We start from the raw sequence: 27,025 nt of genomic DNA, 5'->3' as shown, positions 1-27,025 counted from the left end.
TCATAAAGCAAAGCTTCCTTTATGGCCTCCTACAGGTGTTTGCTCGGCAGTGGGTGGATTTTGCCTCTAGGGTCAGTGAACAAAGTACATGCGAGACTGCACGACGACTGCCATTTTCATAGAATAACCTATTTTTTTTTCATTTCTTTATACATTACTTATTATTTTAATGTAAGAATACATCTATTTACGGTGTATGTGGAGTTAGTGATGGATTACACTTGAGCTGTTAACTTCAATGGGTCGAATCGAACAGAACCGAAGTCTACATTTGGGGACGAAAGGTAGAACCTTTTTTTGCTTGTTTCTGTATAAACAAAATCTAGATTTGTTGCTATTGTGATCAATTCAAGGGGATGGGCAGTTTAACTATATTGATATAACTATAAGCATTGTACAACTTTAGTTTATTATAACAGCATGTTGTAGTAAGGATTTTAGTAGACTGATTTGAACGTAGTCTAATCTACATTATATTAAGATGATAATATAACATTTGATGTGTATGTGAAGTTTGCGGACAGTCAGATCAGCTAAAATGGCTGCCGCCATTCTACGCCATGATCAATTTGGCCTTGTGTTAGGAGGGCATACATTTTCAGTTTTGTTCTTCGTTGACTTGAAATGTTCAGGTTTAGAAGCATTACAAATTTGTTAAAGGAAGTGCAACCAAATTAGTATAACAATAGCATTGGATATATTAATATTATAATATTGTTAGGTGAATCAGTTTAACCTGAATAAACTGTGTTTGAGATCATGAAATTGTGTTCGATATATTACATTAGGAGCGCATTAAAAGGAAGGTTGTGTGCTTGACACCAACAAACTGCCAATCTTTCTAAGTGGGGAAAGGTAAATTGATTAGAATTTGGGTCACTTCATACTATCTCTCCATGTCAAAGACGGAGCCTGTCCCATTTTGTTCACACAGTGCTTTTACTGTAGAGGGTTTGACATAACTGCCATTAAACGAAATTCAGAAAATCTGCAGCTGATCCAATGGATGTTCTTGGAGAAAATGAGGCACTGCAGCAGTTTTTTAATGGTAAGAAACCTAAACAACACTCACTCAACTAACCTTACAGTGTTCTTAGTTAAACAACTGCTTTTACTGGCCAGGAGCATTGTCATCATGGGATCAGATGTATTTTCAAACTTCTTTTCATGCTTCATATATGTCACTATCAGCTATTATTTATTTGGAAATAACATCACATTGAAATCTGGTTACTACCCAGGAACTTGTTATTATGAAATTATTATGCTATACGTACAACATAGATAAAAGAACTGCAAATGTAACGACTGTATGGAGGTTGTGTTTTACATGGTCAAAGCACATCTAATGTAGGTGGCTGTAATCTATACAGTATGAAGGTACAGTTTACCATAAATAGTTCAAGGCCACAGATCTATAAAAGCAGTCAGAAGAGCAAACAGATCAAGGCCATACATTCATACTGTACATATGTTCATTGTCTCATTGTTTTTCTATCTAGTATATCACTTCAGTAATTCTAGAATTTTAGATTTGTATTTTATTATTGCACAGTGTTTTGATTTTATTATATATGCTGGTGACTGTACATTCAGCTGGTTTTGTTTTGCTGAGGCACCTCAAGTTCATTATCCTCATTCTCTAGAGTGGCTTTTGTCTGAGATATGTTTTAAGGTCCATCTGGGCTGAGGGTTGGGAGGTTAGGACGATTCTAAGGGTTAGGGTTAGGGTTAGGAGGGATGAAACATGACTTTTATCGAGGGGAATACGATCGCGATTTCTACTGAACTCGCAACTTGAAAATAAGTGAAATCTGCACGAGGAACATTTTCACCCTCAAGCGAAATCTTGCCAAGTACAGTAAATGTGACCGCATATTTATGTCACTTGATGTTGCCAATTTGGTAACTTTAAATTTGATTGAATATAAAAAATAAAAAATAAAAAAACAGAGATCAAACTCCTAGTCTGAAGCAAGAGAACCAATGAGTAAAATAAAGTGGCTTAAAGCCTCGTTTCATCAAAACTCCTTCACAAGATTCATCACATGAGGAGAAATTTAAACAAGAGACAGTAATTAACATACTTTTTATTCCATCAGGACAGGATGTGAGTGGTGTGTTAGAGAGTGCAGTGGTAGACACCAGTATCCTGGAGCAGTATTTGAGCAATGAGACAGATCCCACTTTGTGAGTTCTTTCAAATATTCCAAGTAAAATAACTTCAAGGAAAGTCCACTTAACCTCCTCTAAATGAGAGGTTGCCACAGAAAAAGCATGTTTTAGCATGTTTTTCTGATTTCTTAGCATGTTACCCGAGTCACCACCAGATTCAGGATCAGAGCGTAGTTCTCCACCACAAATACCAGGTGAAGTCTTCTCAGGTCCGAAATCCCAACCTCAAAGTTCTTTTATTGTTGCTTGTAGTCATTATACAATCTGTCCTTTCACCAGGTTCAAGATGGTCAACGGGACAAAGCAACAAGGATGTGTATAGCCTATCAGAAGACTCCTTCCCTCTATCTTGTCCCTTTAAAGACAGGAAACATGATGTTGGCAGACCCATTGGAAACCAAATTAAACCCATTTCACCTGCTTCGCTCCCTCAGTGCAGTCTCAACACAGTCGAGAGTTACACACAGGCAACCATGTCCCATAATGCACCCATCCATGGTGTCCCACTATATACTCAGGGCCCACCGATGGGTCTTCTGGCAGGACAAATCCCAGCTAATGCAGCTGCGGCCTCTTCATGTTTGCCCCATGCAATGTGCTCAGAGACAATGTACCCTTACATGCCCCCAAAACATGATCAACATGTAGGGTAAGCATGTGTGTTACATGTGCTGTTCTGCTTCTTTTTGCAGTTCATTCAGTATCTTTACAGTCTGTATTTCTTTAACAGAAATATCTTACACGAAAATAAGAAAAGAAGAAGGTCAAACTCTTTTGAGGGACACACAGAACAGAACAGGTGTGCTGACCCAGTTTGGACTAAACCATCATTCTGTAAGTCTTTTATCATCCAGAATGTTTTCATCCTATTTGAGGTGACCATGTTCTTCCCATCTAGAAATGTTGCTTTGTTGCATTATATCTTGGATTTTGGTCAGATCTAAATGCTCTAAAATGCACCTGACTGTACTTTCATTTAGTACTTTTGGTGCACACCTGGGCTCCTCACAACTTTTAAGCTCAGGTGCCCATACCCAAATCTGCTTAAAAAGTTTTCCTGGTTCATGTGTTTCAATTGTTAAATTCACTATTCTTTTTTTTTCACTATTCTTTTTCACCTATTCTTTTTATTTTATCAGTCCATTTTGTAAACAGAATAGAAATAAAATGTAAGTTTTGTGCTGAGCAAAATGTCTCCAAATGTACCGTACAGCACACACATCTGCCAGAACTTCTAACAGGCATGTAAAACTATTAAAACTATGTGCTTACAAGTATGTTTGAAGCACATAATATAAAGTATTGTCGTGTTTTGGCAGTTTTATCAATACGTTGTTGCAGCCCTACTCCCTGCCACCACTAGAAACATAATGTCACAGGTTGCTTGGCAAGAGACAAAATGCAAGAAGAAGATGAAGGGACACAGGCTTTAATATTCAAAAGTATAAATCCAAAAGTAAATCAAATGCAACGTACAGTGGGGAAAATATATCAACTGATTTTATAACTTTGTCCATTTACAAAGAAATTAAGGTCTGTAATTTTTATGGTAGATTTATTTTAACGTATAGAGACAGAATACCAACCAAAAAAATCCAGAAAAAAACATTATATGAAGGTTAAACATTTATATGCATTTCAGTGAGTGAAATAAGTATTTGATCCCCAAGCAAAACATGACTTAGTACTTGGTGCAGAAACCCTTGTTGGCAAGCACAGAGGTAAGAAGTTTTTTGCAGTTGGTCACCAGGTTTTCACACATCTCAGGAGGGATTTTGATCCATTCCTCTTTAAAAATCCTGTCTAAATCCTTAAGGTTCCTTGGCTGTCGTTTGGCAACTTAAAGTTTCAGCTACATCCAGAGATGTTCTAAAGGATTGAGGTCTGGAGACTGGCTAGGTCACTCCATGACCTTAATGTGCTTCTTCTTGAGCCACTCCTTTGATACCTTGGCGGGATGTTTTGGGTCATTGTCATGCTGGATGACCCATCATGACCCATCCTCAGTGTTCTGGCTGAGGGAAGGAGGTTCTCATCCAAGATTTTACAATACATGGCCCCATCCATTTGCCCCTGAATGTAGTGAAGTCATCCTGTACCCTTAGGAGAAAAACAGCCCCAAATCATAATGTTTCCACCGCCTTCCTTGACTGTAGGGGTAGTGTTCTTGGGGTAATAGTCAGCATTTCTCTCCCTCCAAACACGGTGAGTCGAGTTAATGCCAAAAAGCTCAATTTTGGTCTCATCTGACCAAATCACCGTCTCCCAAGGCTTCTCTGAATCATTTAGATGTTCTCTTGCAAACTTTAAACAGGCATGTACATGTGCCTTCTTGAGCGGTGGGACATTGCGGGCAATTGCACTGCAGGATTATAGTCCATTGCAGCGTAGTATAGTTGATTGATATTCTGTCTCTATAAGTAAAAAAAAAAAACTACCATTAAATTACAGACCTTCAGTTCTTTGTAAGTGGGCAAACTTACAAAATCATCAGGGGATCAAATAAACATTTTCCCCACTGTAAACAGACAAGAACCAACAAACAGTTAAGGAAACTGAGAACTTATGTATGATTCCAAACAAAGGAAATAATGGGATAATTAATAGAACACAGATGGAAACAAATTAACTAATCAACAATGAGGCATGGATCCGGAAGACTGCTGCAGAGCCACAGCGACAGAGGACCAAGGTGGAGCCAGAGGGAAGGAGGAGCCTGACAGAGCCAGAGTTATGGAGGGACAAGGCAAAGCTGGAGGAGTGGAATCCCATAGCAATGGAGGGTGAAAAACTGCCAAAGGTATAGCTGGAGAGACGAGGGAGCTAGGAGCCAAGGCAGAGCCGATGAGTCGAAGGACTGAGGTGTAGTCCAGGCCTCGGAGGCTGGAGGCAGAGATGGGATCCTCTTGCCTAGGCAGAGCTGGAGATGGGTGGGGTCCCAATTCATTCCCTTGATTGTCTTGAGGCTCTGACTCCAGAATGATGATCCGCTCTGTCAATCTAGTTTGCGATGGTTCATCGCTCTTGGTGAGCTCTGGCTATCCGTCTATGGTGGGCTCTGACGAATGCTCTATGCTCTGTGAAAACAAATAAACTTGTCAGAGAGAAAACTAGGTCACAGAGGGCAGAACTAACAACACAATGAAAACACATGAAAGATCAGACATGTGGCAAAATAAAAGGATGATGATGGCATATCAAAAGGGACCAAAATGTCTATTTTACAAAATGCCTGGTGGTTGCAATGTCTCTTGGCAACTTTTTTTAATGTTGTTTCTTATACTCAAATAATGTAAAAAGTTTATATGTCAGCTTGGATCAGCCAATGCGCATGTGCAGTCCCAAGTTTGTTTATGAGGATAAGGACTATTTCTTTGGCAACCATAGCTTTTAACGTAGACTGCACAATGATGCAATGACTTTAATAATTGGCCTCTGGCTCTTTTATCTAGAAGGTGGCACATATTCTAGCATAGTGCGTGTATATTATATTCCGATCAAGATGGCGGCGCGACCACATCGCGAGGCTCAGCGTCTTACCAGATTTCGGAAATTAGTGTTAATCTACCTGGTTATTTCATTCGTGTTCGCGCGATTCAGTTATGCGAACTACATCTATACTAAACAGTCACTTTTGGACATCAACAAACAGTGTTCCAACATAGTTTTAGATCATCCTTTCGACTTCAGCGAACTCCCGCCGGAGCTACTGAGATCACCGCGGACAAGCGGATCACTCGTACCGACCGGAAGTTCTCGGCGTCGAGACCGTAAACAAAGACGGGGAAAGCGTGGTGGGCTGCGTGCTAAGCTAAGGCTAAACCCACATCGACCAGCTCTGCCCAGCATCTTCCTTGCCAATGTACGGTCTCTGATGAACAAGATGGACGAACTAAAGATCTGGACCCTCACACAAAAATGGCTTATGGACTGTAATGTTATGTTTTTCACTGAAACATGGCTCTGCAACAATGTCCCAAGCAGCGTGGTGCATTTGGATGGACGCTCTTTCTTCAGGGCTGACAGAGTAGCAGCAACCTCTGGTAAAAACAAAGGTGGTGGAGTTTGCATTTATGTTAACAAATCATGGTGTAAAGACTCTGTCATTGTTGATACGCACTGCTCTGCTGATCTGGAGTTCCTGATTATCAAGTGCAGGCCATTCTATCTACCACGTGAGTTTACTTGCATTGTTGCAGCTGCAGTTTATGTACCTCCGGACGCTAATGCTAACGTGGCTATGAAAGAACTCTGTGCTGCTATTAGCAAACTACAAACCCTGCACCCGGATGGTGCCTTTATTGTTGCTGGGGACTTCAATCACTGCACTTTAAGATCTGTTCTCCCCAAATTTCACCAAAATGTCTCCTGCACTACAAGGGGACATAAAACACTGGACCATGTTTATACTAATGTGACTGATGCCTACAAAGTCACACCCCTCCCCCATCTGGGTCAGTCTGACCACCTCTCTTTGTTCCTGCTCCCCAAGTATACCCCGGTTATCAAATGTGTGAAACCTACAATAAGGACTGTTAAAATCTGGCTGGAAGGTGCAGACTCCACTCTTCAACATCAGTTCCAGCACATAGACTGGAGTGAGTTTGCTGCCCAGGCCACCACAAACTCTCGGATCAACATTGACAATTACACCAACTCTGTCCTGGAGCACATCAACACATGTGTGAGTAGAGTGACCACACACAAAAAAATAAAAATTTTCCCTAATCAGAAGCCCTGGATGAACAGAGAGGTTCGCCTCCTGCTCAGAGCAAGAGATGCAGCCTCCAAGTCTGGTGACCAGGAGGCTTACAGCTCAGCCAGAGCCAACCTGAGGAAGGGTATCTGCCAGGCCAAACTCAAACATAAACAGAGGATTGAAGAACACTTCAATTCTTCAGACCCCCGGCGTATGTGGCAAGGCATACAATCTATCACAGATTACAAACTACCTAACTCTGTGCCCCCCTCCAGCTCTGCCTCCCTCCCAGATGAGCTCAATCACTTTTATGCTCGTTTTGATAAAAATAATAAGGAGATCTCACTCAAAACTGAGCACCAACCCAGTGAACTGCCTCTCACACTCTCCACATCAGATGTTTACTCCACTTTGCATAAAGTGAATGGACGGAAAGCAGCTGGCCCTGACGGAATACCTGGTCGTGTGCTTAAAGCCTGTGCAGAGCAGCTGGCTGAGGTCTTCACGGACATTTTCAATCTATCCCTGGCCCAAGCAACTGTCCCCACTTGCTTCAAAACCTCCACCATCGTGCCGGTACCGAAGCACTCCACTGCATCGGTCCCTAACGACTTCCGTCCTGTTGCACTCACCCCCATCATTGCCAAGTGCTTTGAGAAACTGGTCGCATCCAACTTAAAATCCTGTCTCCCTGCTACATTAGACCCATTCCAATTTGCCTATCGCAACAATAGGTCAACTGAGGACGCCATCTCAACGGCACTTCACTCTGCCCTCACCCACCTGGACAGTCAGAACACACATGTGAGAATGCTGTTCATAGACTTCAGTTCTGCATTTAATACGGTAATCCCCTCCAAGCTGATCTCCAAGCTCAGCCATCTTGGAATCAGCACACCCATCTGCAACTGGATTCTAGATTTTCTGACTAACAGACCTCAGTCTGTTAAGTTAGATAACCTCTCCTCCTCCATCATCACCCTGAACACTGGAGTGCCACAAGGCTGCGTACTGAGCCCTCTCCTGTACTCCCTATTCACCCATGACTGCGTTCCTGTTTATGGCTCCAACACCATAATCAAATTTGCAGATGACACCACGGTGGTAGGTCTGATCAAGGATGACGACGAGTCAGCCTACAGGGATGAGGTGCAGCACTTGGCTGTGTGGTGTGCCACCAACAACCTGGAACTAAACACCCAGAAGACAAAGGAGATCATTGTGGACTTCAGGCGGACTAGGAATCATACACACACACCCATCTACATCAACGGAGCTGTAGTGGAGCGTGTGTCAAGTTTCAAGTTCCTTGGCATCAACATCTCAGATGACCTCACCTGGTCCCTAAACACCTCCACCCTGGTCAAAAAGGCTCAGCAGCGCGTTTATTTCTTACGGAGCCTTAAAAAAGTTCACCTCAGTCCCAGGATTCTTGCTGAATTCTACCGCTGTACCATTGAGAGCATACTTACAAACTGCATCTCAGTGTGGTACAGCAATTGCTCCGCATCTGACCGCAAATCACTCCAGCGGGTGGTGAAAACTGCTCAACGGATCACCGGCACCCAGTTAACATCCATCGAGAACATTTATCAGAAGCGCTGTCTGGGCAGGGCAAGAAACATCATCAAGGATGCCTCTCACCCTAACCATGGACTTTTCACCCTCCTTCCATCCGGCAGGCGTCACAGAAGCCTACGCTCTCGAACTAGAAGGCTCAGGAAGAGCTTCTTTCCTGAGGCTGTGACACTTCTGAATGCCGCACCACCTATCTAACCTGCACCTGCTCTTTTACTGCACTGGCCACAGTACTTTACATACATGTATTGCACTACTCATATTTTGCACAGACTGCACATGGTTAAATCCATTACACTATAAACTGTCTAAGTGGTTACTGTACAAGCACAGTAGACTATTTCTACAAAAAATCATTGCACTACTGTTATTTTGCATATAATAAGATTGTTCAACAATACTTTGCACACTCATTCAACTGTATTTATTACCACTGTTCTCACGTTCCTGCTATTCATAATGTATATATAATCCTTCATTGCTCTGTTCATAATGTACATACAATATCTACATTGCATTCATATTTATACTCTGTATATACTCTGCTCAATACTGTATATAGCAACTCCACTGTACATTCTGTATATCATAGCTTTACTTACTCTGCACTTTTATGTATATAAAACACTATATTCTTGCACTTCTGGTTAGATGCTAACTGCATTTCATTAGCTCTGTACTTGTACTCTGCATAATGACAATAAAGTTGAATCTAATCTAATCTAATCTATTAGGGTGGCAGTGGCTGAGTGGTTCATGTAGGTTGTCTACAAACCGGAAGGTTGGTGGTTCAATCCCTGGCTCCACCTGACCAAGTGTCGAGGTGTCCTTGAGCAAGACATCTAACCACAAAATTCTGGCAACCACAGCTGCCAGTTTTTCACTGTAAATTTTACAGCCTTTTTTTTTTTACAGTGTACATAGATTAAATTCCATTTATCAATAAAAAAAAATGACACTATACAGATCAGTGTTATAGAAAGCAGGAAAATTAGTGTTTGTGATAATAGAAAAAAAAGATAAAGACAAACCAGCAATAACAGTGTGAGGAGACATTCCAAAGATAACGTTCTTCATTCACGATAACATTTTTAAAATACTAGGCATCATGAACTTGCTTTACGACTTTGTTAACAGAGAAAAACTACTACACTGCACAGCTGAGGATCATAAACTACCATGCATACAAGTCATTATAAGCACTACAACAATCTCACAAAAAAACCATGTACCTCTTCACTAGGAGACACATGAAAAAATTGTAAAATTGTCTCAAAACATCAGTTGTTTGATCTCCTTGGACTGGATGGACTCATACTATATAAAGCGAAAGAATCGGATTCTGTGCTCATCATACACAACCCATTTAAATCTGTAACCTCGGACTGTGCAGTATATTCCAGACTCTATATTTTATTTTGCGCCTCTTTCCGTACTGCTTTTGTTGTCTACAGGTCCAGAAAGTGGATCATATGAAGCACAGTGTTATGACAGTGACGCAGCTGGTGGAAGTTCAGTGGGCAGTGTGCACCAACTCCTCACATGGGACCGATATCAGCCCAATCAGTGGTGCTCACTCCACAACAGCAGATCTGAAAGCCTGTGAGTAACTACCAAGAATTTCTAATCTGAGATGATGGTCTAGAACCATGCTATTATAATGATATTAGTTGACAAACTCTGGTACTTGTAGACCAAAGAACACCATAGAATTACCATGATACACGTCCAAACACATGGAAATGCTATTGTATTTTTCTTTTCTTTTTTTGAAAGTATATACAACTTGACTTTTATATCTCATGTGTACATTGTATCACTGTTACTCTAAGTTAAGAAGGAATTCAAGGGCCCATAATTAATGTAGAAGACATCTTCTACTTCCATTTACCAAGATGTCATACCCATGAAGCTTGTGTGTCTTTTTTCTTTTGAGTAGACCATCTCCAGGCTACCATGTGGACACTGATAAGGGTTTCAGTTACTCCACAGCTGATGAAGCCTTTGTGTGTCAGAAAAAGAACCACTTCCAGGTGACAGTTCACATAGGGATGGTTGGAGATCCTAGATTTGTCAGAACGTCAGGAGGTCTCATGCCCATAGACAGCTTCCACGTGAATGTGTTTGGGGTCAAGGTAGTGATAATGGCTGAAAACCTTACAGAAACATTTACGTTCTGAATGTAGATGGTTTGTTTGACACTTGAATCCATTTTGTAGCTTGAAGCACAGAACCATTTCATCACTATAGAGCAGTCTCAGTCAGACCGCAGCAAGAAGCCTTTCTTACCAGTCAGGTAAGTGTCAGGATACTTAAGCATGTGGAAAAACATTTTTATAATGTGTCATTTATGCTAATTTTTGGTTTAACATCTCTTTCAGAGTAAATCTGCCAGGAGACAAAATCACAAAGGTGACATTAGGACGGTTACACTTCAGTGAAACGACAGCAAATAACATGAGAAAAAAGGGCAAACCCAATCCTGATCAGAGGTTAGTTACAAACAATCTCTGAAAGCAGGTCCAACAGATAGACATACTATATCCTAATTTGCCTTCTTCCATTCTGTATAGTAAACAAAAAACAGTATGCTAGTATGTCTGAATTCATAGTATTCACAAAATGTATGAACCCAACCCTAACACGTATGTAGAAGTACCTGGATGATACATTACTCTCCCATGAAGCTTCGAGAGGGTACGTCATGTGACAATGAAAACATGGCAGATGTAGTACCTCCAAATTTAATTCTTACTACCAATATTCATAACAAATATGCTGGAACAATATACTTTTCCTCTCAAATTCATAAATCCAGGCAAATCTGGACTAAATAAAGTAGAACTATAGTGTAAAATCTTATTCAATTTGACACATTTGTTTTTATATGCAGGCCATTGCTTGATATTTAATTATCTTTGGCCAGGTGTTTGGTTCAGTTAGACGGTTATCTGTATAAGGAGAAAAATGCTCTTAACAGACCTCTCAAAAAGATTTCTTGAACCTGAACTTTAGGGACGCAAATTTTTCTCCTTTTGGTGAAAATTGCTTTTTTTGGATCCAAAATAGGTCATGATCCAGTGTTTTCAGCATCTCAGAACAGTGTGATTGGTTCTAATTTGATATTTTTAATGATATCAGAGAAAAACATTAATGCTTGAAAAGTTAATAAAGACATAATAAAATAATCTACTTGAATCACATTGATCAGTGCATATACAAATATGGTGAACAGCAATTATAGTAACTAGCTGTATGTTGTTGCTCATGTTTCATAGGTACTTTAAGATGGTGGTTGGTCTGTATGCTACTGTAAAAGAGGAGCGTTTTCTGCTGGTTGCTAATGTTTCTGAAAGAATCATCGTCAGGGTACGCTTTTGGACTATAACCAATATATTCTACCATGAACTCGTCTATTTTCCTCAAGGACTGCTGCTTCACTAATGGAAACTTTCCTGTGACCTTAACAATATGTTTTGTTATTGTGTGAAAGTGGTTCTCAAAGTTTTATCATCTCTCCATCTAAAGGCCTCCAATCCTGGTCAGTTTGAGAATGACAGTGACATGCTCTGGCAAAGAGGACAGAACCCAGACTCTGTGGTGTGTCACGGGAGGATTGGCATTAACACTGAGAGCCCTGACGAGGCTTTGGTGGTTTGTGGGAATGCCAAGATAATGGGCAACGTCATGCATCCCTCAGACAGAAGGGCCAAACAAAACATCCAGGAAGTGAGTGTCTGTCTGCTAGGTCAATATAAAGTCAAACTAAACAAAATGGCATTTAAAAAAGGTTAGGTAGCATTGTTAATGGCTATCTCAAACGGATGGCCTCGTGAAAGTGATTCTGTTTACATCTGGTATTAACATCAGCCTTAATAGAGATCCAATGAGGAAAACCACTGAAATGTGTCTGTGATGTGGTAGGTGGACTCAACAGAGCAGCTCAAGAGGATCGCTCAGATGAGAATTGTGGAATATGATTACAAACCAGAGTTTGCCTCAAAGATGGGAATTGATCAGCATCATGAAACAGGTACAGGCTAAATTAGGATATTCACTGCTAACAATCTGAAAACAGGTTCTTACAGATCAGGTGTCTCTTTGATTAGGAATCATAGCACAGGAAGTCAAAGAACTCCTGCCTTCGGCTGTAAGGGAGATGGGCGATATAACTTGCGTAAATGGGGAGAAGATCGATAATTTTCTCATGGTGGATAAAGTAAGCCTGTCATATTTATTAGTAATTGCAGTGACATTTTCTAGACATTTGAGGATGGTGTGTGAAAGTAATTTTGGTCATTATTTCCTAAAGGAGCAGATTTTTATGGAGAATGTAGGTGCTGTGAAGCAGCTGTGTAAACTCACAGATAACCTTGAGACTCGTATTCAGGAGCTTGAGGTCTGGAACACTCGCTTGGCCAAGCTGAAGAGGCTGGGTAGCATGCGGTCCAACAGCAGCCCTTCTGCTAAAGGGTCTGGATCGATTTTCTTAACTTTCCTCACTGCATTCCTCTCTCAATCCATGCATCGTTACCTAGAATACAGCACTGAACATTAACTAAGTTACCTAAAATAGACATTGGTTTATATACAACAGTAGAAAAGGAAATTTCTCATTTTAATTTGATGAACTAAAATAACTAGTGGCCCTATTTTAACGATCTAAATGCAAAGTATAAAGCGCAAGGCACGGGTGCACTCAGGGCATGTCCAAATCCACTTTTGCTATTTAAACGACGGAAAAATGATTGGCCCGCCCAGGCGCATAGTCTAAACGGGTTATCCCTATTCTCTTAACGAGTAATGGGTATTTTTGGGACGTAACGTGCAAAATAAACCAATCAGAGTCTCATATTCCATTCCCTTTAATAGCCAATTGCGCTTCTGCCATGATGGATTTGCTAATTACATTGCGGAATTGGCAAGCACAAAGACAGAACGCATCTCCAAGATGAAACCGAGCTGTTCATGTGCGAGCAAATATAGCCTAATTCTGATACATGCAATCACTATCCATTATGACATGTAGGCATTTTAATATTTAATTAGCCTACACATTTTTTGCTGTGCATTCCTGTGTTTAATAAGCAGCGTGTACGCGCGTTTATACCCGCTTATACTAACACGCTTTTTAAATAACAAAAAAAAAAAAACATTGTGCCAGACATTAGACCAGGTTTGAGTTGGTCTATGGCACAGTCTATTTTCAGCTACTCAAAATAGCAATCACCAGCAATGCGCCTGAACACACCTCTTTTTTAGACCAGTACGCCCATGGGCACACAAATGGGTGTAAATGCATTTGCTAATTAAATGACATGGTGCTGGATGGGAAAATGCGAATGGCACTGTACTGAAACTAGCAAACGCACTTGCACTGTGCCTTGCATCGCATTGTGGCAGGTGTATGATAGGGCCCTAGAACTGTAATGAAAATGAATAAAAACTATATAGTCATATAAATAAACAAAAGGAATAAAATTGGCAAAATTACACAACAATTTTTATTTACAATATTTTTTTTTTCACTCTTATCCAATCATAGTTCAGTTAAGTTAAATTTTTTGGAGTTTGTAGATTCAAAGTTAGAATTATTGTTTATTGATTCTTTATTGAGTTTTTTCAGTAAATTTTCTGCACAGTCTAGTGTTGTTGTCTGGTGCCATTTTCATATTTAATGCAGGCAGGCTTTACATGTTATAATATAACGTATCAAAAACCTAAATTAAAATCTATTTTTATTTCATTAAAAAAAAATTATTGTACTTTTGTAGCATCTATTTTACTGTCCGTTTTTCCTAGTGGCAATTTTTTTATTCTTATTTGATTTAATGAAAATGTTATCATTTAGTATAATTTTTCGTTAACGATTATAAAACTTCAGAGTTGGAAAAACAACTGTAATGTTTATCATACCCAAAGTAAGTAAATATCTTAACTATCAGTAATAAACGTCTGGTAGTTATAACCCTTACAGGATATTTAAAGTCATAAGAAAGCTTGTAAAAAACTGTCTGAGTTCCTGCTAGTCTTGATGGCAGTGATGAAATGAATACACAGGGAATTCAGAACTTGGTTCCCTAATTCAATACATTTAAAACTCCCTAGAAAAATGTTTTATACATTTATATTCATTTATTTTGAATTCCATAATTGCTGAATGGAAATACAAACTCTCTTTTCTGTGAGTGTGATGTATGTGCTTGCATGCAATCACCTGAAATCATTTGTTTTACTGAAATCTTTGTTTCACAGGAAAATCAACAAAAACAACACGCTCCATTCAAAACTTCCACCGCCAACACCACCGCAGTCAAGCACAGTATGTGGAAGTCCCTTTATTTATAAATTTGTACAATAAATGTGACAAATATGGCTAATTCATATTTCTCTTTCAGAACAACTTCTGTGGAGGATTTCACAACTGTCTTCAACACAGAGTATTCCAAGCTAGTATTATCATGCTAGTAACAACCATGGCTCTTTGGTGAGAAGTTCTTCTTAAGTACACTTTATCTTAAATATTCTATATATATACAGTATCAGATTGAAGCAAACCAAAAAATGTGGAACCTTCTAAATGGGTTAGTAATGAATAGAGAACACACAGTAAAAAATCAAATTAATGTATTTTTATACAGTTACAATGAAAGAAAATATAATTTAATAAGCTGAAAAAACTGTTAATTTATAGGTATTTCTTAAATTATTATGATCAAACCTTCATGTAAAATAATAATAATAATAAAAAAGAAAACCACATGATTAGTATCAACAGAACATAACACTAACATGTGACATATATTATTATTATTATTATTATTTTACAGTGTAGGAGAGTGCTACTGAAGTATCTTTAATACGGAGTCCACATGACATGATTGATAAAGTTCTATCTAAATTTTAAGCAGTTTTGAAATATTGAGCTTTCTTCTTTCTTCTTTTTTTATATAGTCTCAAAATGTAAACAACTTTAAAAAATAAATAATATCATAAATAAGTTGTGAAAGTATGTGAAAAACTTTACACATTTTTACATTTTCAATGTGAAGGTGATAATTTGCCTATTTTATGTAATATTTTATTCCTAAAAATATGGTGATATTTTGACAGTATTTTCTGGAGTGATAAAAAGAGATATCCAAAACACCCCAAAAAAATTACTGAACAAAAAAGTGTAAATCTAGAAATGCAATGATTTTAAATGGTTGATTTACAGACAAAACTTTTACAGATAATATAACAAAGACAACTGTATTTAACATGGAATATTTCTTAGATTGAAGCTACTGAGGGAAGTTTAAGACCACTTGTAATTCTACTGGATCTTGATATTTCAATAAACATGACAGAAATGATATTTGTGACATATTTCCTCTGTTGTTTTGCAGTGTCATTTCTATCACTGCACTTTATATGTTGACATTACAAGAAGACATGGACTTCAATAACAGGTACAATGTCATCTTTAGTGATCAGTATCAATACAGACCAATGTACTGGGTGTACACTGACTCAGATTCAGATTAAATCACATCACTTGCCATGCTTGTTACATAACTGTTACTGCTACTTAATGGACTGTTATTTGGAGTGAGATTTAACTTTGGTTTCTTGGCATGTACAGTTTCAACAACTCCAACGTTATGCCAACTTATTCCACAACAGCAGCACTGACTACAGGTACTGTATGTAGACATTTAGAGGAACTGCATGTTAGTTGGTTAGTCTGTATAATCTATTCATTGTTATTTTATATGGTGAATTGCATTTTTACTATTTGCAGTGTTCTCCACCACCTCTCCTCGTCCCTGGCCTCCAGACATTGATGTCTCCAATGTGTTTTATTCAGATGAGGTCTACTGTTGTCCTTCAAGTTTAATTTATAATGATAACACCCAGCTGACAGACACAGCTGTCCCCTTTGATGCTCTGTCACATGCAATCACCAATCTGAGAAAAACACAGAAAGGTCAGAGACATGGTTGCAGTCTTCTGCCTTCAAATATACTTTTTTAAAATATATTTGTTGCTGTCTTCATTTCATTTTCATTTATTCCCTAACAGAGAAATGGTTAGAAAATCTACCGGACAAATTTAAAAATTCTACTGACTGTAAGTTGACAGATCTTAAATAGTTAATGCCAAGTCAGGTTAGAAAACTAGAAGCTAGTTTTCATTTACTTACCACTTTCATTTACCTCAAAAAAAAAAAAAAAAAAAAATCCCAAATAATGGTCTCAGTGTGGGTAGTTTTGGTGCACATATATTAGTTTGTGAATATTTGTGACCGTCTCCTTACGATAAATTCATTATGTTGAAACATTCCTTATTCCTAATAACAGAACAAACGTACAGTAGCTGTGACCAAAATAGTGATTCACACTCTAAAGTCTTTGTTCTTGTTTTCTTTACAGGGAAAAACACAACAATACAGTCCGTCCTTGTAACGCAGAATCAACAAGTTATAGATAAGCAGTACTGTCAGCGGGAGAATTGTGGGTAGGTATCATATTAACATCTTCAGTGTACACAAACATTCAAAAGGAAGCTCCTTTTTTACTCTCAGTATGTCAGTCAGTATCTGTCAGTCACTTTAAGTTATATTGATGATGACATTAGGGGTCTAACTTGGGAGCCCGTATCCTCTCTGATTAAGAGAAAACACCAATATAAATTTCGCTAGTGAATTTTGCATGCTGAGCTACTCCCTGTGCATACGGGTATAATTAGACGACAGGTGAATCCACTCATCAGATTTTTGCTTCAGAGCTGAGTGAATGAACACAGTTCGAGATTCCATTGAGTTCTCTCTGCTGCTGGATTGAGCGATTCCCCTGGGTGCGCTATCTAAAAGAGCATTTTTTGATTATGGATGGCTCGCTGTTCCATCCGTGTCCTCTTGATTGCGGTCATCTCCTATCCTCTGTCGATAGCAACAATCGTTGTCTCGGTGCCTGGGCTTCCAGCTTGCAGAGCCACAAGCAGTGAACTATCGGCTAGTGTTCTGTGCGATCTGAAGGCTACAGTGAGAGCCTCTTCACTGGGCCATTCCCCAATGACCTCTCATTCCTCTCGAATCAGCTGTTCTGTGCAGCTCTCCGGTGATTGTGCTGTGCTGTCTGAAGGAGTGCCCAGCATTTCATTTAGCAAGTCGAGAGAGGATCAGATGTCAATAGCAGCATCGGCCTCCGAGGATGAAGATTTACCGGGGCTGCCCGACTCAGTTGTTGTCACCACCGACAAATCAGACCCAGAGTTGACACCCATGCCTTCCTGGACCGCCATGAACATCAGGATAGATGTGTGCACACCTCCCACTCCTGAGCCATCGCGGCGGCATGATTGGATCCTCGGCATGAGCTGTGGCTCACGATCATGCCCTTCCCTGGTTCCTTTTTTCCCAGAGGTGCATGAGGACCTGATGAAGTCATTGATGGCCCCTTTTCAGTAGGAAGCCACTTGTCTGCCTCCTCCATCCTCACTACCCTCGATGGTGGGGTGGCTAAGGGGTAGATTGACATTTGCCAGGTGGAGAGTGCGGTTGTGGGGATCCTGTGCTTGTAAAATTCTACCACTTGGAGGAATCATCATCTATACAAACCCTGTAAGCTGACAAGAGATTGTGGTTCGGGGATGCATGCCTTCCGACGCATCTCTGGCCGGTCCCTCCAGGGACACAAGGAGTCCTGCCATAATGGGCCAGAATTCAGTGCTTTCTGGACCATCTAGCATGACTTCCCAACACTTCATTACTATGGGTATATCGATTCTCCCTTTGGTGCCACTCACATGGAGTTTGGGATCGTGGCCCGTGCTTCCCAACCTCTCCCACTGGCTCATTTGGACAGTCTGACTTGCCTAAGCCCCAGGTTCAAGACTTTGGTGGCAGTCCGAGACACCCCTGTCCTGTGCGAGGAGATTGCTGTCCTATTGGCAAAGGACACAGCCCTTAATTCATCACACCCAACAAAGACGGTGGCCTTTGGCCAGTCCTGGATCTGCATGTCTTGAATTGGGCTCTTCAGAAGGTTCCGTTCAAGATGTTAATGCAGAAGCACATCCTCAGAAGCCTCCATCCCCAACACTGGTTTGCAGTGTTCAACCTGAAGAATGTTAACTTTTATGTCTCATCGTTCTGCGAAACAGGCCGTTCCTATGGTTTGTGTTTGAGGGTCAAGCATGGCTGTCAGGGTCTTTCCCTTCGGGATTTCCCTGTCCCCCCTCATGTTTTTGTGAAAGTTACAGAGGGTGCCCTTTCCCCATTATGGGAAGTGGGCATCACTATCCACAACTATCTCGAGCCTGGCCTGCTTGCAAGTACAGTTGTGTGATCACAGGGACTTGGTGCTCTGGCACCTCAACCAGTGGCGGTTTTGGGTAAACTGGGAAAAGGGCAAGCTCTCCACCAGGCCGAGAATCTCTTTTCTCAGTATGGAGTTAGAGTTGGTGAGTATGGCTACATGCAATGGGCAGGCAGCCTCAGGTTCTGGACAGGGCCTTGACTGCTTTGGCACATCAAATGCCTCAAGATGCTGACAGTGCTACTTGCCTTGCGACAGTTCCAGACGCTGCTGGTTAGCAAGCATGTATTGGTCCACATGGACAACACTGCAAACGTTTGATTCATCAACTGGCAAGGTTGTCTATGAACATGTCACAACTTGCCCACTATTTCCTCCTCTGGAGTCACATGTGGAGCAAGTCATGACAGATCAAGTGCCCTGGAGAATTGCGACTCCATCCCGAGATGATCTGGAGTCAATTCAGGGAGCTCAAGTAGACCTGTATGCCTCCCATGAGTCCTCCACTGCCAGCTATATTACTTCCTGACCGAGGTCCTCCTCTGCATGGATGCACTGGCATACAGCTGGACTTGGGCTTTATGCAAGTATGCGTTTTCCGCAGGGAACCTTCTTACACAGACACTGTTCAAGAGCAGTAAGAAAGAGGAACAGATCTTGCTCGTTGTGCCGTATTGGCCCACCTGGACTGGGTTTTTGGTACTCATGCTCCTCATGACAGCCCCTTCCTGGTGTATTCCTCTGAGGAAGAACCTTTCTCAGAATCTCAGCACCTTTAGCACCCGTGTTCTGATCATGGGATGTGGCAGACCTAAGTGATCTCCCAACATTGGTAAAAGACACTATCACTCAGGTCAGAGCTCTCTCTAAGATGACAGCTTTTGCCTTGAAGTGGAGTCTGTTTACCGAGAAGACCCCCCGAAGATGCACAATTGGAGTAGTGCTTTCTTTCCTGCAGGAACAGTTGAAGAATAGGCTGTTGCCCTCCTCCTTGAGTGTGTATGTGGCTGCTATCACAGCACATTACGATGCAGTGGACGGCCGGTCCCTGGGAAAGCATGGTCTCATCGTCAGGTTCCAGAAGGTAAAATCCTCCTAGGCCACCCCTGGTGGGATCCCTTTGAGCTGCTAGACTCAGTTGAGCTTAATTTCTGTCTGTTAAGACAGTGCTCCTGACCCTTGCTTATTTCCATCAAGAGAGTCAAGGTCCCAAGCATTGTGAAGAGTGCCTTGTGTTCAGGTCAGCCTCCACCTACCCTGGCCTGGATTTGTGCCCAAGGTTCCCACCATGCATTTTGGCGATCAGGTGGTAAACTTGCAAGCACTGCCCTTGATGAGGCAGATCCAGCCTTGGTATTGCTGTGTTTCATAAGAGCGCTGCACATATACATGGACCATACCCAGAGCTTCAGAAACTCTGAGCAGCTCGGTGTCTGCTAATGGAGGTCAGCAGAAAGGCATGGCTGTCTCCAAGCAGAGGTTTACCCATGGGATCGTGCATGCCTTTGCCTTGGCAAACCAATCCCGAGGCACTGGCTGAGTGACACCGAACACATTTGCGAGAGTTTACAATCTCCACATTGAGCCATTTTTTTCTCATGTGTTGGGTAACAGGTATGTGGCGGGTAGAGCTAGCCGTTGTATCTGCTTGCTACGTCATTCCACCAATTTTCTCCTCCAGTACATTTCCCTGGGTGGCGAACCCTGGTGGAGTATCCTCCAGTAGCCTGGGCAGTCAGACTGGGTTAGGTCTCCAGTCAGCCCCTATACTGGGCTAGGTGTTCATAGGGCTTGGTTCCCTTTGGGCTATCCCATATGTGTATTCTTTCATGGTAAGGAATCCCTCTCTGTGAACCTGTCTTTCCTTTGACAAACCATTCTGTCAGGCTCTGCTGGCAGTCGTTCCATCCCTACTCTCTGGTAGGACCTGCCTCAGAGTCACATTCCTCAGGCCTGCGTTAGTCTAGATTGGTGTCTCCACATGAAACCTCCCTATGGGTAGGATGTGGCCTCTGTGGTGCCCTTCTCGGGAAGGCTTGCTTCCCCATTTTTACTGCCAAGCTGTAACAAATAGGAAAGACCTGAGGTAATCTTTCATTGAAGGTTGAAATCCCTTCTTTTAACAAAGTTCTGTATTGAAAGAAACAGTGGCTTGGCTATCACCAGCAGCGATATATACTCACTTTTGGTCCCTACCATTACCAAGGTCAGCGAATTTGTGCTGGGGCGGTGGAAGGTTACGACCTTTGCGTAGCAAATTTCAACTAACCAAATTTCATTGGCATTTTCTATTAATCAGAGAGGACTCGGGTTCCCAAATAAGACCCCTTATGTTGTCATCGACATAATGTCTCCATCTCCATTTATAGCACTTGGGGATTTCATTCATCAAAAATGTTCTATTATAATACATTTGCATTTTTCTTATTGCTCTATATGTGTTTTATAGGAAAGGAAACTACTCCTACCTCATTCCCCTCAGTAAACACATCCCACCCAACATGCCTATAACCCTCCAAATGATGTGAGTTTAAGATCATTGATACTGCACACAGTCTTAATTATACTGCACTCCAAGTTTCATAAGAGTTTAATTTTATGCTTATTGAGTTTAAGTAATGGAACAAAGCCACAGCACAGAATATTTTAGAGTTTTAAACAATCACTTTAATAGGAAGAGTTCAACCTAAAGAAAATTCTGTCATATTTCACCCGGTTATGCCTCACACATTGTGAAAAATCAAGCTGCAGGCTCTTTGATCACCACCTGGTGGCTGGCTACAGTACAGCTCATAAACCCTGCCTTCTCCATGTAAACGAATAAGACATGAGTCAAAATAAAAAAATGTATTACACTTCCAATAACATTTTCCCAATTAAAATCAAGGTAGTTACGCTGATATAGTAAATATCTGTTCCTTTGGTTGAGTGGTAGAGCATTGTGTTAGCAGCGCAAAAGATTGTTGGTTCAAATTCCCAGGGAAAACATACTGGTAAAAGATAATTTTTGGATAAAAGCGTCTGCTAAATGCATAAATGTAAATTTTCAATTTTTCCTTTTTGTGATAAGTCTAATATTAGCTAGAAATTTAGACAGAAAGTACTGTATTTTATTTTTATAAAATTAAGGAAAAATAATGTCTGCATATGTGGTTCACATCATCATTGATACAAATGAGTGTTTTTCTTACACCTGGGCAGAACAACAGAGTTGTTGGTGATTCACCTTTGCTCACATGATGAGAGTGAGCAGTGCTCTTCAGTGCTTGACTACAATGGCCCAGAGTCAAACACAGCTCTCAACACACAGGTACTTAAGCACTTACACACTCAAAGCAACATGCATTTATTGCATAATATTTATTCATTGTAAACTATTCAAACTTAAATTTTATATGATATTCATTTTAGGATTATTAATTACATTTATGGATAATTCAAAGAATGTGATTAACAAGTTAGGCTAAAAAGGTAATGTATTAAGGCCATATACTGTATTTTCCACACTATAAGGCACACTTAAAAGTCTTTAATTTTCTCAAAAAACGACAGTGCGCCTTATAATCCGGAGGGCCTTATATATGGATCAAGGCGCTCTGTCAAAATGTTGACATTCCCTTTAGCACAGCTCCATCTAGTGGATGCATAACGCAAACCCAGTCAAACATTTTACTGCAGTATCTTCTATTCTATGCGCTTTATAATCCTGTGCACCCTATATAAGAAAACAGTTCTAAAATAGGCCATTCATTGAAGGTGCACCTTATAATCTGGTGCGCCTTATAGTGCAGAAAATACGGTACACACTGTAAAGTTTCAGGAGTGACAACCAGGAAACCAATACATCATTATCAACTATCTGTTCAGTTACAGACACACTGAATAGAATTCATGTACATTATTTTTGAGAGTTAATTTGGTTGTAGAATGCAGTTGTCACTCCTATAAAATTACTTATCTGTATGTGTATAACACAGGATTAAGCATTAAAAGGTGATCTGACAGACAAATTTATCTGCAGTGTGTAGATGGTCTAGGTAAAATTTCATTTTTAGTAAAATGTTTTTTGGGAAACATTAGAATACTGTTCCATCATTACTGAACAACTACACAAGAACACATGAATAGCACTATATTGGCACTCTAGTAACTACTAGTATCTAACAAGAAATTCTAAATAATGAATTAGCAAAGCCCCTTTCACACTGCCATTCCGGCAAATACACGGGTAAAGTGTTCCGGCAATTGTTCCTGGGTCGCTAGATTTTGCACTTTCACACTGCCAGTGATGACCCGGGATATGTGCGTGCTTTCACACACAACCCGTGAAGATCCCGTCACGACATTTGACATCAGGGCGTGATGTGTAATGTACGAGTCGAAAACGCTAGGCACGTTATACTTTCACTGAAGCAAGCGAGCGATCTTGCCGTCAGCACTGAAAGTGATGAACTAACTGATCTCTGCTTCATTACAGTTTGCACATATTTTTGTAAGATTCTGGTTAGTAATTTATTTTGCTACATTTGGTAATACTTGAATAGTTACGAACAGGTTACTGTGATCTTCACTTCAGAATACTGATCCAAGTAATAAGTAGTTTCTTCAGAAGGATGTAGTTACACTTGAGTCATTACTATCCAAAACCTTAAATATGTATCAAAAGCTTACAATGACATCAGTCAATATTAGGGAGTTGTGATGATTTCCACTTTAGAATACTGATCCAATTAATTAGTAGTTCCTTTAGAAAGATTTGGTAATATTTGAGTCATTACTTGTGGGTTACCATGATCTTCATTTTAGAATTAATTATCGACCTGTATGCAGTAGTTTGTCCTAGTTCTCCAGGATATATGAAAAAAATATTGATTAGCTAATGGCGAAGTACCAGTTTCAGTTTGGCGCTTTTACTTACTAAATCATTAATCAGAGTTTCTTGTTAGGTAATAGTAATTACTACAATGTAAATAGTGCATTTGTGATTTGTTCCTGTGTAGTTCTTCATTAACGATGAAAGAGTATTCTAAAGTGTTACCGGTTTTTGATATCATGCATTTGTTCTAAGTCTTTTCCTTTTCAACAGGGCTACATACATAAATGGAGACTGGCAGTGGCAAATCACTATCGCGCCTCTTACCATTTCCGCTCTTCTGTTGCTGTGAGTATCTTTATGTGTTTGTGTGTTAATCTGTGAATGTAAACTGTCTTTAAATTAAGACTTTACTAATAAAGGAAAACATACCACATGAATGAAAATGAGGTTGTGAGGAGACATAAGTACAGTTCGTTCAGTGTGCCTCATTCATTAAATTTTTATATTAGTTAATTCAGAGTAATTTAAGCGTAAAATTTAGATTTTATTAAAACTCTTCCCCTGGATTCACAAATAAATCATAAAAAAAACTCTTTGTGTGTGCCCAGGCATTTACTTTTAGCATAGTCCTTCTCCATGAATTACATGTACATTAATATTGTGGGATCTTTGGACTCCCTTCTCTAGATGCTGTATATTGTATGAATACAGAAGAGATTAATTTGACATAGGAACAAAGATTATTTAATTTAAAGTGTATAGATAGTAGACCCTACTGCTGTTCCCAACTGCCTGCTAATAGAATGCATAATCAAATGGAATTATTCATACATTTTTATCAGTGCAATTTATTTTCACATTACAAATTGTTAACTGATTAATTTAGGCATGATACAAAATTAATTAACTCAATTTATGACGAGTGAAACCATCAAATCTTTCAGTTAGTTGCTGGAAAACACAAACATTATTCGCTCACACCATCATCATACTTTCATCTCCGTTAATTTATGTATCTTGCTATTTATAGTTATCGTCCAAACACTAATAGACACTTTGGGTTTATCAGAGCTCGAGTTGAAGCCGCTTACCTGAGCCCCTCCACTTTGTACAGCAAGCCAAATAAGTTTACCCTCAATATATTAAAGATTACCTAGCTATATGGGCAAACAAACTTGTGACAGAACAGCTTACTAAATGATTTAATTAATTAAAAAATTAATGAAGCCCAGTGTGTTGTAGTGTTCTTGAGTGCAAGACATTTAGCCAATGAAACAAAAAAGAATGTATCTTTAGTGGAACAAATCAAAGATATATATTACTTTAACAATATGAAATATTGGGCAGACTGTACTTCTGTCAATGGTACTCCCAAATTAAATGTGTCTATGGCAATGATGGTGTTACTAGCAGCATGACTTATATCTTTTGGCCATATACTGACAGTATATATGTGTTCTTTTCACACAGGGTTTGGCAGATTGTAAGACAGATCTGAACTTTGCAGGAGTTTTATTTACTGACTACCACTTCCATTTCTTCCGTCGCTGTGACTGATCAACACTCTTCAAAACTTGACTGCATTAGTCAAATGCAGGCTGTAAATTATATCCTATAAAGAGTCTTTTCAAGTCTTTCACGGGCAGATCTTGTGTTGTTGCTGAATAAACATTTGAAATATGTTTGATTTTAATTTATTCATATTTTCATGGAGTTTTGAAATCAGGAGAAAGCATCTGAACTGCGGGTCTTCAAATATGATTTGACGTATATTTTTCAACAATAAAGAAATTGTTGTTTTGTACTTTACGACACAATCAGGTAATCTTTTACTGTGATACTCATACCCACCTGAGTTCCTGTACTAAACTGAGCACATTATGTAAACCTGTGTGCAATGATGTTGACCAAATGATTTTGAGTCAAATTGTTTTTACTGCTAAAGACTTTTATTAAATTAAGGTTTTCTCTAAATATCAAACACTACAAATAAAGGAAGATTTATTCTATGAAAGTGCTCCTTGAGTCTTGGGTCATCGGATGCAACATGCACTTTTACATGCTGTTTAAACATAAATGTGTGTTGACAGTGTGTGTGTCACCCTATAATGATAAAAATCCACCCAGTGTTTTTTCAATTTTTTTAATCTACTAAATTCATTACCCGTTTCTCAGATCAAGTTTTTCTTAGGTTCTTGTCCGTCTGACGTCACACAGACCAATGCCCTCCTCAAACAGTTAACTGACATGGCTGTTTTAACTTAGCGTGAGCTGTATACAGTCTGCCATTGTTTCACTGCCAGAGCAGATGTAGACAAGAAGTGACAGAAAATGTTCTGTTGTGGGATGTAACAATGAACATTCTTAATAAATTAGAATGTCATTGAAAAGTTAATTAATTTCAGTAATTCAACTCAAATTGTAAAACAAAACAATTCAATGCACACGGACTGAAGTAGTTTAAATCTTTAGTTATTTTAATTGTGATGATTTTGGCTCACATTTAACAAAAAAACACAAATTCACTATCTCAACAAATTATAATATGATGACATGCCAATCAGCTAATCGACTCAAAACACCTGCAAAGGTTTCCTGAGTCTTCAAACTGGTCTCTCAGTTTGGTTCAGGAAGCTACACAATTATGGGCAAGACTGCTGATCTGACACCCCAGAAGACAGTCATTGACACCCTTCACAAGGAGGGAAAGCCACAAACATTCATTGTCAAAGAAGTTGGCTGTTCACAGAGTGCTGTATCCGAGCATGTTATCAGAAAGTTGAGTGGAAGGAAAAAGTGTGGAAGACAAAGATGCACAACCAACCAAGAGAACCGCAGCTTTACGAGGATTGTCAAGCAAAATCAATTCAAGAATTTGAGTGAACTTCACAAGGAATGGACTGAGGCTGGGGCCAAGGCCTACAGACTAGTCTAGGAATTTGGCTACAGTTGTCGTATTCCTCTTGTTAAGCCACTCCTGAAATGCAGATCACATCAGAAGTGTCTTACCTGAGCTAAGGAGAAAAAGAACTGAACTGTTGCCCAGTGGTACAAAGTCCTCTTTTCAGTTGAAAGTAGTTTTGTATTTCATTTTGAAACCAAGGTCCTAGAGTCTGGAGGAAGGGTGGAGAAGCTCATAGCCCAAGTTACTTTAAGTCCAGAGTAAAGTTTCCACAGTCTGTGATGAATTGGGGTGCAATGTCATCTGTTGGTGTTGGTCCATTGTGTTTTTTGAAAACCAAAGTCACTGCACCCGTTTACCTTCTGCTGACCAGCTTTTTGAAGATGCTGATTTCATTTTCCAACAGGATTTTGCACCTGCCCACACTGCCAAAAGCACCAAAAGTTGGTTAAATGACCATGTGTTTTGTTGGTGTGCTTGACTTGCCAGCAAACTCACCAGACCTGAACCCCATTGAGAATCTATGAGAATGAGAAACGAGACCGAAAAAA

General features: G+C 39.8%; 1 protein-coding gene across 2 annotated transcripts; it reads left to right on the top strand.

The window, feature by feature from the left end:
- On the top strand, positions 1–25,581 carry myrfl (myelin regulatory factor like). Of its 2 annotated transcripts, XM_026224371.1 has the most exons (26): positions 1–284; positions 935–1,048; positions 2,103–2,190; positions 2,308–2,369; positions 2,455–2,824; positions 2,906–3,009; positions 9,907–10,054; positions 10,392–10,587; positions 10,672–10,748; positions 10,834–10,944; positions 11,731–11,821; positions 11,981–12,181; positions 12,377–12,485; positions 12,562–12,671; positions 12,765–12,925; positions 14,708–14,774; positions 14,851–14,939; positions 15,844–15,906; positions 16,080–16,135; positions 16,239–16,424; positions 16,520–16,567; positions 16,870–16,954; positions 21,206–21,280; positions 21,958–22,066; positions 23,843–23,917; positions 25,043–25,581. In XM_026224371.1, the coding sequence occupies exons 2-26, from the start codon at positions 1,003–1,005 to the stop codon at positions 25,127–25,129; spliced, it is 2,814 nt and encodes a 937-aa protein (XP_026080156.1). In that variant the 5' UTR covers positions 1–284; positions 935–1,002; the 3' UTR covers positions 25,130–25,581. The 2 variants fall into 2 exon arrangements, with proteins under 2 accessions (XP_026080156.1, XP_026080167.1); XM_026224382.1 differs by lacking the exons at positions 2,103–2,190; positions 2,308–2,369 and having other exon boundaries at positions 2–284.
- The last annotated feature ends 1,444 nt before the right edge of the window (positions 25,582–27,025 follow it).

This window comes from Carassius auratus, chromosome 4 (genome assembly GCF_003368295.1).
Source record: "Carassius auratus strain Wakin chromosome 4, ASM336829v1, whole genome shotgun sequence".
NCBI lineage: Eukaryota > Metazoa > Chordata > Actinopteri > Cypriniformes > Cyprinidae > Carassius > Carassius auratus.
This window is presented reverse-complemented; position numbering and strand designations above follow the sequence as displayed.